At 52.1% G+C, this 12,396-nt stretch overlaps 1 protein-coding gene across 4 annotated transcripts in view; it reads left to right on the forward strand.

Moving 5' to 3' along the window:
- The first annotated feature begins 327 nt into the window (after positions 1–327).
- Positions 328–12,396, forward strand: part of LOC125949332 (uncharacterized) — a 39,379-nt gene continuing 27,310 nt past the window's right edge. The window contains exons 1-2 of one of the 4 annotated variants that reach the window (XM_049676292.1): positions 328–400; positions 4,491–5,026. In XM_049676292.1, the coding sequence (XP_049532249.1) occupies positions 4,856–5,026 (171 nt within the window). In that variant the 5' untranslated portion in view covers positions 328–400; positions 4,491–4,855. Of the gene's footprint in view, positions 401–2,303; positions 5,027–12,396 lie in introns of those variants that run through there. The other 3 variants (XM_049676293.1, XM_049676294.1, XM_049676291.1) reach the window with 3 other exon arrangements.

Genomic DNA, 12,396 nt, shown 5'->3' on the forward strand with positions numbered 1-12,396 from the left:
TTTAATTGAAGATCATTAATTTGATCAAGTTTGAAAGCTCTGGGACAGGGTCTAAAAGATTTACGTGTTTTTTGGCAATCATATTATAAAACTACTGGCACATAAGCAGGTTCAATGATCTTTAAAAACATCAAAACCATGCGTAAGTACAGCTCCGGTCTTTAATCATTCACCCCACAAACTCAAGCGCTCTTCAAATTGAACCCAACTTAAACACTCCGCCCGCGCAAACGGCCCCAACTGAAAACGATCGCGATCACGGAAGGTGATCAACTACTGCGTGAAGTTCAGTTTTTTTAAAACCTCCATTCTCTCCCCATACTCCAACATGCGTTACTTTACTCTCGAATGTTGAACGGTGTGGTTCGCGATCCCGCAGCGCTGATTCGCGATTCGTCTGGTATGTTGACGTCGTGTAAGGTTTAAAAAGGGAGTTTTCCTCCCCCCCAGGTGTTGAGAACGAAGCCCAACACAGTGGCACACAAAACCGACACTCGTCGGTCGGGAAAAGCGATTGTAGCGAAAAGTGGAAAGTGCAGTGCATTGTTGTTGTGTCGCGCTGGAACTGTGCATAGCGAGAAAAAGAATGTATGTGAGAGAGCGCGAGGGTGGTGGGTGGTGGCAAACAACAACAATCCAGCAGCCGCCCCAACTGCGAGTGCTTCTCGCTGCGTTTCCGCGTTACCGTCGCTGATGTTATTATGAACGAGGAAAATCAGTGCTACTGCGTGTGTGTGCGCGAGTTTCCCGACTGCTTTTCCACATTGCACTTGCACTTTAAACTGACTGGAAAAGTGATCGATATGTGTGTCTCCTTACGACAGCAGATTGGCTTAGCGTTTACTACGATGAAGGTCACAACGAAAGAGTCAAGTTTTTTCACCAAGCGACGAACCCACTCCGCAGACTCGGTGGATCGATCCGTCGTTCGTCGGTCAGTCGGGAAAGTGGCAAACGCTACTGTCGCCCAAGTGACCAACTTCTCGCCGCGCTCCAACGTGTTGGCGGCTGTGGGATAATGATGCCAATGATGGCAATGATGGCGATGGCGATGATGATGATGATGGGCTTCTCCACGCGAGCGCGCGCGCACACAGTTGGGCTGTGTAGCGGTGAGCGCGAGATGCGACGCCACGCTACTAGTGCTAGTGGTGGTATTTCCGCGTGACTCCAATCTGCGTTTGTCTGCGTTTCGATCAACGGTCCATTTGCCATTCACCGATCGAGGGATTTGTGTTTCCGATTTTTGCTCTGCAGCAGCAGCAACCTCGTGTGTCTCTGCCAAATGGCGCCAACGGCGGTCACTGAGGTTGTGATGCTGCCGTGGTTTCAGGTGATGATCGCACTTTGTTTGACTTTACCAAACAACTCTAAAGCTAGGAACGTATGAACGCTTCCCTAGTGACTTCAATGACGACAACGACGTCAACAAAACAGCACGCTGGCCATAAATGGTGAATTGGTCAACATTCCGCGCGGCAGCAGCTGTTACGCAAGCGGACAGAAGGGACCAAACCGGCAGTGGACCGAAACCCTTTAGCCGAGATGGCCAGGCAGGCGGGCAGGCAGGCAGGCAGGAAGGAAGGCCCCAACCGAGTAGTGTGTGCAGGAAGGCGCGGCTGCAAGAGGGGTGAGCTGCGCTGCGTGTAACACATTCCTCGTGACGCGTGTTAAGGGGTAGTCGGAATGTGTAATATATGAGTTCGCATTAAAAACTGAAAGTGAGTGACGCGCTTGGCCGCAAACCGTGCTCTCGGCACCGTTTTTTTTTGTTTCGGACTTGTTTCTGATTCCTTTCGACCGCTCGTTTTGCGGCGCGCTCGATCCACTGCATATCAACTGCTTGATTGCATGTTGCGAAAGGCGAAACGAAGCGGGACGCATTTCCTCGTGCAACATGGTGTCCGGGAAGGAGAGAAGCAAGGAAGGAAGGAAAGGCAACATGTAGGAAGGAATTAGCTTAACACACTCACGGTCTGTGCTCTGACACGTTTCGTTCGAATGTTTCGTCCCGGGGGGGAGGGCGGACGAGGACGAGGCGCACGGAACAACGGCAAGCATGTTGCATTTCGGTCTTGGCGCCTCGGTCTTGGCACCTCCGTCAAGCAAGCAAATCCCGACCAGCAAGAGAGTTTGTTGTAGTTTGGCGTCAGCTTCTTTTTCCTGTTCCTCCTCCACCTGTCCACCTTCCTGTTCCTCCTAGTAAGGCCCGTAACCATGTCGCACTGTTGGCAGCAGCAGCAGCAGCAGCAGCACCAAGGAGACGAAGTCTGGTTTGACATCTTCTCGTTGTTGTCGTTGTTGCTGCTGCTGCTGCTTCGTGACTCAATCCGAGGCATTACCTCATCTGCTAAAAATGTGGTCCCTCGCTTGTGGAGTGTCACCACCACCAAGTGCTGCCCATGGTTCGATGATGCCCGTCCTCCGTTACGACTCATCAGATCTTGGGCCTTCTCGGCCCCGCGGGGCCGATTAAGTAAATACTCATTATCAAAACATCCATTTCAAGTCGCCCGGTAAGGCGCACTCCCTCGGCGTGGCTCTCGAGTCGAGTCGACGGCAGAATTAGTGATCGAGCTTGTCTTGTAACCACATCGGGAAGGGAGGCGGTCGGACAGGAACGCAACTAATTAGTGATCCACCGGCCGAACTGTTGCGCTTCGTGTCTGTCGTCTGTCTGCTCGTGAAGATCGCCACGACTAAAGGGGGCTACTGGCGTTACCAGTGGATGTCGGTTGAATGTTTCGCGTGAGCCACCGACGCTTACGTCAGTGATAATAGAAAACATGATGCCGCTGATGGACCCTTATGCCACGCAATATCGCTCCCTTTTATCGGTTGTAGCCCCAAAACGGCATAACGGCACCGCATACGGAGGCGAGGCGCAGACGTGTTGATTAAAGGAGGCCATGAAAGCCGCAGTTTACGATATTAATTAGTGTAACGGATTGCGGATGATGTTCCTGTGCCCCGAGTACGGACTGCCAACCCATTGCGACCGGCAATTTATATCCTGCCGAGTGTGTGTGTGTGTGTAACGTTCGGGAATTTCGGGACCCCAAACTAACGGTTGAACCGCGAGGTCATAGGTTGTGCCTTACGGCCCCGTTACAAAAAAGATTGACGCATCGCAACCCGAAGGTAGGAATGTCTGTCGAGCTGTCATGCGCTTATTAATCTGCATTTTGTGTCCGTCGGAACTGCCCGCGAGAAAAGGAAGGTACTTGCGTATTCATGCGGTGACGTGCCAATCACGAAACATCTGTCCATCAACCGGTGGCCGTTAACCACCGGCGGCGGAGGCCGGTGTTGCGCGAATATTATCCAAAGTATGCACACTTCACTGTTACCTGACACCAATCACTCCCATTCCGGGCTTTTGGGGGTCCGGTGTGGGGTCGTGTGGATCGGGGTGGACAAAAGCCCATCGCGGTGGATGGTTTCGGTGGTTTCACGCCCACCCCCCTTCTTGTCTCAAAAAAAAAACCACCGGCAGCGTCCATCCGACATTATGACACGTAACCTCCGGGGCTCCGCCGGCGCAGACAGCCGGTCTGCAGCAAACGCAAACGGATTCGTGGTCGTGAAATCGCCTTTCCATGGCTTCCAGGGTGTAGTAACACCGGGTTGCCAGCGGTGTTGTTGGCTTGCAGGCGATGTTTTTCTGGACCTCCTTCACGGCCAAGACCTAGGGGCCAACGCACCAGTTTTGACAGTTTTGAATTACAAATAAGTATTACGGGATTTTTTTTTTGGGTGGGGGGCTGCCTCGGCGGAAGCAATACATTCTTACATTCTCGCTCTCGTTACTTTCTATCTGCACCATAAAGCGGCCGTTCTTATGCAGCTGCGGGATGGGTGCGAATGGTGTGAACGTTTGGCCAGCGCCTCGGAACACCTTAAGGGGGGTGTCATCGGCGTCTCCATTCCCACGGAACGTTAGAAGTCGTTCTGTGGACAATTTGTTTCGCTTTGGCACGGAATGGCCATCCACAGACCATTTGCTCATCATACAGGTGTCCATTCTGCGCCCTGCCGGGAACTCAACGGTGGTCTCGGTTACTCGATTAACTCGACGATGACCACCACCAGCAGTAGCGGAGATCCCGCACGCATCGCTTTACTTATGAGCTCCCACTCCTCACGCTTCTTCCGGAACACCCACCGAAAAAATGTTTAATGCTCCCGAACTGTCTTAATGGCCTTGGTCGCCGCATCGTGAGCGCGCGAGCATGCGGCCATTACGGTGAGGCGTTTAGATAGCGTTAGAGCGATAGGAGCTACGGTCCGTTCCCCATCGTTTTAGACCATGACCATCAAGTGGGCCATGATTGCGTTGCGATGGTTTGCGCGTGCGCGTGTAACCAAGGCCAGCAGCCTACGCCGCAGCAGCAGCAGGAGGAAAATCCAGAATTTTCCAAAATCCAATTTCACTCATTCATCTCCATCCATCTATCCATTCCTTTGCGGTTTTCCTTCGGCAACAGCAGAGATCCGTCGAGTGCGCGCCCGCGTGTGTGTGTGTAAAGTGAAAGAGGAAGGCAGGTCAGCGGTTAATTGAAGAATTTTTGGAGTTTAATTCAGAGCACTGAGGCGCTTCCGACGAGCGGCCACGAGTGAGAAGCTGCTGGGAAAAGCTTCCCCCCATAAACGAGCCATTGTGTGCCAGCAACCAGTGTGGTTTGTGTTGTGTGCCCGTGTGTGTGTGTGCGTGTGTGCGCTTAGAAGAGGAGCTGTTGTATTAAGAGGGCTTTGCGTTCTAGAGCGCAATATAAGTGCGCAACACTGACTTCGCGAGATCGCGCCAATCGCAGACGGAGGTGCTAAAACACAGTCTGCACTACAAGCTGACAGGATGAGTCGAGACGATGTTTGTCGCCGTCTGGCGACACCAGCAGCAGCAGCAGGAGCAGCAACAACAACAGCAGCAGCAGCAGCAGCAGCAGTCAACAGAAGAGACTCTTACTCAGCGCGATTGATGACAGTAACGGTGCTGCTCGCGGTTCTTGGCGCATTCGTCGGTCAGGTGAGTCAGTTAGATGTCCTCGGTGTTTTACCTGCCCCGCCATTAGCACCCAACCCAAACCTTTGGGCGGAAGTGGCCATGATGTTTTTCTTTCCTCTCTGCTGTCCTCGCAAACCGTCAGCGTCATCGCGAGCGACGGAAAGCGTCGCGTATTTGCATAAGTAAATTCCTTAGAATCTCGCCTCATTCTTGACTCAATGGCCACACCGGGCAGGGCAGGGCCGGGCACCGAGCTCGGATGCGCTGAGTCAACAATGAGACCACAACACGGCTCTTTTCTCAATCGCTATTCCGAGCAAAGTGCCTTCCGCGGAACTCTCGTACTTAGCGAGTGTTTTGAGTTGCTCCGTTTGCCAAACCTGCCAAAGCCACCGTGCCTTCCCGGGGCGTACCTTTTTGTGTGATCGCGATGGTATTTCCGCGGTTCTCGCCAGCACCCGTTACTTAGCACGGCGGCCCTTGATTATGCATATGACGAGTGTCGTTGAGTGTCGTTGCAACGAGATGACGCCGACGCCGGGTTTTCGCGACTGAGGACGCTTCGCTGTTCAAGGCGATTCGCCAGAGAGACAGAGAGAGAGAGAGAGAGAGAGAGCCTGCAAGGCTTCAGACACATAAGCGCGCTCGCGGACCGTTTTGCATGCATGCATAGCAGTTTGCATAAATTTGGTTTAAGGGCTTCATTTAACCTTAACGAATAATGATGATAATGATGATGATGATGCTCTGCGCACAATAATTGCAGCTCGCCGTATCGCTGGCAATTGATTTTCGGCCAACGAAACACGATCATGCATCATTGCGTCGAAAAAAAAAAGCAAGAGTTGAGAAGAAGAGGGAGATACGAACGCGGTTACTGTTGCTGCGTGCCCTTTTCGACGAAAGTGCCCTCGAGGAATTTGAAGCTCATGACTTTTTATGACTTCCCCCGAAAATCATCTTGTCGCTGCTACGTTGCTGCTGCTCTTAAGATGAGTCACGACAGTGTGCGTGTGTGTGTCGAGGGCTGGAGGTGTACGTCATTTCGTTGAAACGAGCAAGAACGCACCGAAGCGAAAGAAAAAAGGCTACAAGTAAGGAATACGTGAGGTGAATGTTGAGCAGAATATGCTAGCGTGTGTCGTCCGAGCGTACAAACATAAAACATATTATTTTTGTGTCTTCCCCCCGTTCTCCTTTTTCCGTGGGCAGTTTGGTCAGAGTGGAGTATAGTGACAAAGGTGGTGGTTCTGTTTATCTCAACGCACCGATGCAACCTGCATCGTTGTCGTTGTCGTCGTCGTTGTTGTCGTTTATACACCCGCACTAAACCCAAAGCTGGGTACATGTAATTCGTTAATGATTTAAACATATCCTCACGTCGTTCTATGCGATTGTCATTCCCACCTTCAAGGGTCCCCGGGAGGAGACGGCGACGGCGCATGAAGTCACCTCGGGCCGGGCCCGTACCATTGCACCTACACGATACCAAGGTGAACAGGTTTTGGGTCTTCGCGGCTTCAGTTACTTCTTACCTTTCCGATCGAATCCGCGACCGCGTAAAAGGTTGAATGGTATGTGCGGGCTATCGGCGCAGGGTATCGGCCACGATCCTACCTATGAGATAAAGCAATTTTCCCCACTTTATGCAACGAATGGGCCAGGAAATCGATTGACATTTCGAACGGCCACTGCCCGAGGGCATCCACAAATTTCACGTGGCGCTCAGACCTCGACGGCGGCGGCATCGTGTATGAGTTGATCGGACATGTATGTATGATGGTGGTTGCTTCTGGTGCTGGTGTTGAACCCACGGAGATGACGACGGTCTGCGCCTCCGCTCACCTTGAGCAGCACGTACGCGAGAGATGACGTAATGGTTCGGCTGCTACTCGATCGACGGCCAATTCGATCGTAGGTGACACTCGACGCCTACGATGGAATGCCATACCCTGAACCCGTCGCCCGTGAGTGAGAGTGAGAGGCGTATACTCCGCTTTAGCTCCGGTCCGGTCTTCCGGTGTGGCAGACGGTGATGGCTATTATGGCGATCGCCATTTGCCGTTTGTTTTAATAATTTAATTTTCCCCCCGCGAAACGGTTTGGAAAATGGATTTTTGCGTGAGCTCCTCTGGCGTGAGGCAATCCTTGGGGTCCGATCTTGCACAACCACCACCACCACCGTGGAAGGAAGAAATTAAAATCCCATTCGCAACGAAAGTGATCTTCTCGCAGAGGCCACACAGTCCCATCATGTGTTCTCGGTCTGCCTTCGGTGCGGTCGGATTCGCTTTGTCCTATGCCCGGAATGGCTGGAACACTGGCCGGAGACGAGAAGGTGAACGTTGAAAAGCGGGGAATGGAGGAGGAAAACTCACGACGTCGATGTCGACGGAGATGATGACGATAATGATGATGATTGACGATAATTGATACAGGAGTCCCGCAGGTTCTGCAGACTACCAGCAGCAGGAGCAGCGACCGTGTGTGTGTGTGTGTACGCAACGTTTTGTTCGTTCGACGCCTTTTGATTGATCTTCGGTAATTATAAAGAAGGGAGACAGATGGGGAAGGGAAAGCGACATGCCAGCGACGCCTCGCTGGCCCTCGCCGCCCATTATCCTGACCAGCGTCGTCTTGCGACGCAACGCAACCGATCCCTAGATCGGAATCTGACTGACGGGTAACACTTCAGAATGGACTCCCCAACCGCAACGGGGGTTCTGTTCTATATACAGAACACAGCATACACATTACAACACATTGGCACCTCTGATACTGTCGCCGCTGGCACTCCGCTGGCAAGTGATCGTGATCGTACGAAAGGATACGCCTCAGGATGTTGTCCCATCTTAGAACAAAACATAGCATTCTAGAGCGCTGGCATTTAGGCGCAGTAAAGATCGCGATCATACCGTGGCCAGGAACAAAGCAAAGGTTGCAAAGGTTCAATGGCTGCAGCTGCAGCTGCAGGAAATGAGTGAAAAGTGTTTCCTCGATCGGCAGCCCCGTCGGAAAGCGATCTAGTTTCGAGGGTCTTTCCTCGAATGCTGCGTCATGCCGATCGAGGGCAAGGGCCGTCGTTTTTTTTGGGAGTGTGCTTTTGATTATTTTTTTTTTTGCTGCCGCCGCCACCGCAGTCACCGTCGCTGCCCTTCTTCTCGTTGCGAACCATTTTCACCATCGCTCACCATCCATCCATCCGTCCGTCTGCTCCGAGGGTCGGAGATTTCATTTGCGATTCACTTCCGACATCATTAAACACGCACCGTGCCGGTAATGAGGCCTGGCCTGGTGTGGCGTGGCATGGTGTGGCATTGCGGGCCATTTTGCTTTTATTTACGAACGCTTTGCGTTTGAGATGCGCTCCACGGGGGAGAGGGAAGAGTTGTGTAGAATTGTGGCCGCCGACAGGTGGTTCAGGGTGGAGTCGTACAGCAGAAACGGATGCCGAGTCGGATTGCCACCTCGCGCGCCTCGATTCGTCTGCTCCGGTTTCGGAATTAGTTTCGCGTGCGCGGACACTACCGCGGTTTGTGTTGTTGTGCCGCGCTTTTTATGACTTTTTATTGTTTCGATTGGGCGTGTATTGGTGGTGGTGGTGATGGGAAGCCGTGCGGCGTTATGTGAAGTAGTGAATGCGATGCCGTGTCTCGGCTGTTTGCTCTGTCGCTGCTGCCGTACGGAATACTAATGAGCAGAAAGTGCTACTGCTGTTGTCGCTACCAGATGCAGAGAGGCAGCGAGAGTTCTAGGGTCACACCGAGCAGATCTAGAGCAAAAAAGGGCGTCATCGGTAGCCATTGCTTGACACCTCCTCCAACAACACAACACAAATAATTGCGTCAAGATGGACCACGATCGGCCACGATGGTTACGATTACGAGATTCACTTAATGCTGGCCATCTAACACCGCGAGATGGAAAACACCGTTAGCGAATTGGCGAGGAAGAGACGAGGGGGAGAAAACGATAAATAAACACCAATGAACGGCGCGTTGCGCGTTGGTTTGCGGAAAACGGAAAAGTAAACAAGACACACAACGGCGAGATTTCTAATCTTTTCCTTTCCTTGCGAACGTTATCTGATCAATCTTCATTTGCTTTGCTAATCACCAGTATGGTGGTTGCTGCTGCCGTTGCTGCTGCTGCTGGTGCTGCTGCTGAAGAGGAAGAATAATGTGTTCGAATCAACTGCGACGCGTGTACTGTTCTGACGATCAGAACACGCAAACTGATCGCAACTCGATAGTCGATAGTCGTCCAGTGTTGTTATCCAGTATTCGTTTGTCACTTCCCCGTTCTTCGTTCTTTCCCGGCGATTCCTATTGACTGATTAGCATAATCATAGTGTCTTCCCGCCCCTAATCAGCCCGACGCATCAGCTAGCGCACCGGCACCGTACGAGCCAAGGGAAATCCTCAATTAACACCTTCTCCATCATTAGAAGCCGGCCCGCTAGTGGCTAGCGTGAGACCAGCAATTCTAACACACACACACACTTGTTGCCTCAAAGAATCGTGGAGATGGACAGGACAGTATAGGGATAGCAATCAATCGATCGGCATGTAATCGTCCACTCGCTCTTCCGTGTGGTGGAGCGACTTATTAATGGGGCGAGTTGTGGAAAATGATAGCATTTTCCCTCCGTCGGGATAATCACATCCCGTGGTCGAGGTAATTTCCCGGTCCCTCAACACCGTAACTTTCTCCCCTTTTGCGAAGCCTTTTGCTTTCGGTTTCCCCTTGTCTTGTTGCGCCAAGGCAGCGAACCGATTCCCTCCGTACGCTCATTAGCATCACGACGAGTGGCGATCGTACATGTGACAGACGGTGCTGGAGTGTGTGTACAGAATTGGCCGTGCATCGACTAGGTTGTTGCAGCTGCAGCAACAGCACCCTCTTGCGTCATCGTTACGTTACGAATAAAACCCCTTCCGAGCGGGACGCGGCGCTCGAAGGCACCATTTTCGGCCAAGGATTGGTTGCGAGCTGCAACGATTTCTTATTATTTTTCCACTGCCCGCACCCGGCAGCATCCTGCAAGCAATGCACATTTTGGCATTCCATTCGGACCGTTCGAACCGTTGGCAAGCTCTTGGCAAAAAAACCGGTTTTTGGGCGCTCTCGATCATTTTCGCCGTCGCGAGTCGCTCGTTTGCAGTAGTGGATGGCTTCGTTGCATAAAGTGTTGCTTCCCCAGCTTCTCGCACGTTCGAGTGTGTTTGGTTCCTTGTGGCCTCACACGGGAATGTGACGAGATCAGCCAGCACGAGGGACATGCAGCTCGTGTTAACGAGTATCGCACCGCAGTAGGGCGTGCTCGACCCTTTCGACAATGATTTATCAGCTCGATCGCGATGAGTGGCACATGGTGTGGGGGGTGCCGTTGTAATTGTTGTATCCAAAAACATCTACACACACACACGCGCCCACTGACAAACCACAGCAACACACACACACGAGAGATCGTGACCGATCGGTTGATTGGCTTGGACAGTTCGTTTCAGATTCGTTGTGGATTTCATCAGTTCGCAGCGCACCACGATCGCTTTAGCAAACACGTTTGCATAAGAAAGACACACAAAGTAGCTATAGCTACCCTCCTGTGGTGCCTGTATTCCTGCCCCCAACAGGACTGCGTTGGTTTAGCGGAGTAGTAATAATAAATGAGTTTGCCATTTTCGGGTTCGTCGCTCGACCGTGCGTTGCAGTCGTTTGATTTCGTTCGACCACTCCGTATCGGGGGGTTTGCAACGGGTTTTAGGGCTACCGTTCTGCGCTGCGCTGCGGATGGATGGAGTGGTGGCCATAAGGGCCATAAGCCTGCAAGCGACAGTGAAACGATTATGCGGGGCGTAGGTCGCACGATCAACGAAGGACGGGCGAAGGGCGCTGGAATACCAACCGGGAGTTAAATCATTTGCACCGCTCCAGCCTCCAGGTTGATCGTACCGACCGTGGGCAGTCAGATGATGGTGGTGGAGACCACATTGTGTTGTGTTGAACACAAGACACTAGTCGCGAGTGCAAGCAATCAACATAAACAATATTGATTTCGCAATTCGCAGCTACGATCCAATCCGTTCCGTTCCGTTCTGTAGCACGGTAACGGACACCACCAACAGCTCGGTCCGGGGTGGCCACTATGGTCACGAGACATACGACGGTGTGATTAAGATAGTAGCCAAAGGGAGAAGGCGCACACTGGTATACATTTCGATCACCTTTGCCAGGTGTTGTGTTAAGTGAAACACTGAAACGGTCACAACGATCAAACTGGACTCCCGGACTGGCCGGGTGTGATTGAGGTGCAGGTGGCAAAGTGGCAGCTTAAAACCGGTGGGCGTGCAGATTATTTCTACTAGCAGCAGGGATATTACATACCGTTTGTGGCCACTAAGACCACCACCAACACCGCTCAACGAAGCTTATCGAAGCCGATTGCGGTAATGATAAAGACGGTGAGGCTGGGCTTACAGCGTGACCGCAAAGCGGCCGAAACCGAACAAAGAGAGGGAGAGAGAGAGATGCCTCAGTTGCCACCGGTACGGTGCAAGGGGCTAGCTGATGCAGAACCACATACGATCACGACCGCATGTTCCGACCACCAACCAGCCAACAACAACAGAACCATTTCTCCCATTTGCCCTTGCCTTCTGCATGACAAGAGGTTTCTTATTAAGCGATTTAACTAATTTAACAACATGGATGAGCTCGTGTAGCGGCGCCGTGCCTCGCATTCCAACAACGAGGCGCCTCAACATCTGTTTAGTGCGAGTTCTGATAATTGGTTTCTTCGCCTTCCGTGGGGTCTCCGTCTCTGCGAGACGAGAGGTGTTACGGCATTATTGTGGTCGTGCGGTAAGAGAGTAGCATAATTTGCTAAAATCCAATTTCAACCTAATCGTGCTAAGGGAGGAGAAGGAGAAGGCACCGATGCACAAAGAATGTGAGAACCGGTGTGCCCGGTGGTGAAAGTCAATCGGAACCGAACTGGCAGGACCTTTCGGAGTCGATGGTGCCGTTAGAGAGCTTCTCTTCTCTTTGGCCTCCAGTCCACGGGCAGAACTATTACTCGATTAGAAGGGGGGCGGATCGACCGATCATCAATTAGTGATGGTGATCGACTGCGCATTTCGACTGCGCAGCGGCAAGTCACGCTCGAATGGGCTTAGGGAATGGGTCCATTCGGTGGAAGGGTATTAATTTCCGATCGTTCAATCATAAACCTTCATCCGCATCGACGACGGGCCGTACGGCAGGTGCAACGCAAATATCAATCAGTGCCACTGCTGGCTGGTTCTGGCCGCAGGAACAGCTGGTTCAAACCTTTCTCATTGTTTAATTAGCGTTGCTCTAGCGGTGCCCTCTTCTTGCTATTCTGTTTC

This window comes from Anopheles darlingi, chromosome 2 (genome assembly GCF_943734745.1).
Source record: "Anopheles darlingi chromosome 2, idAnoDarlMG_H_01, whole genome shotgun sequence".
Lineage (NCBI taxonomy): Eukaryota > Metazoa > Arthropoda > Insecta > Diptera > Culicidae > Anopheles > Anopheles darlingi.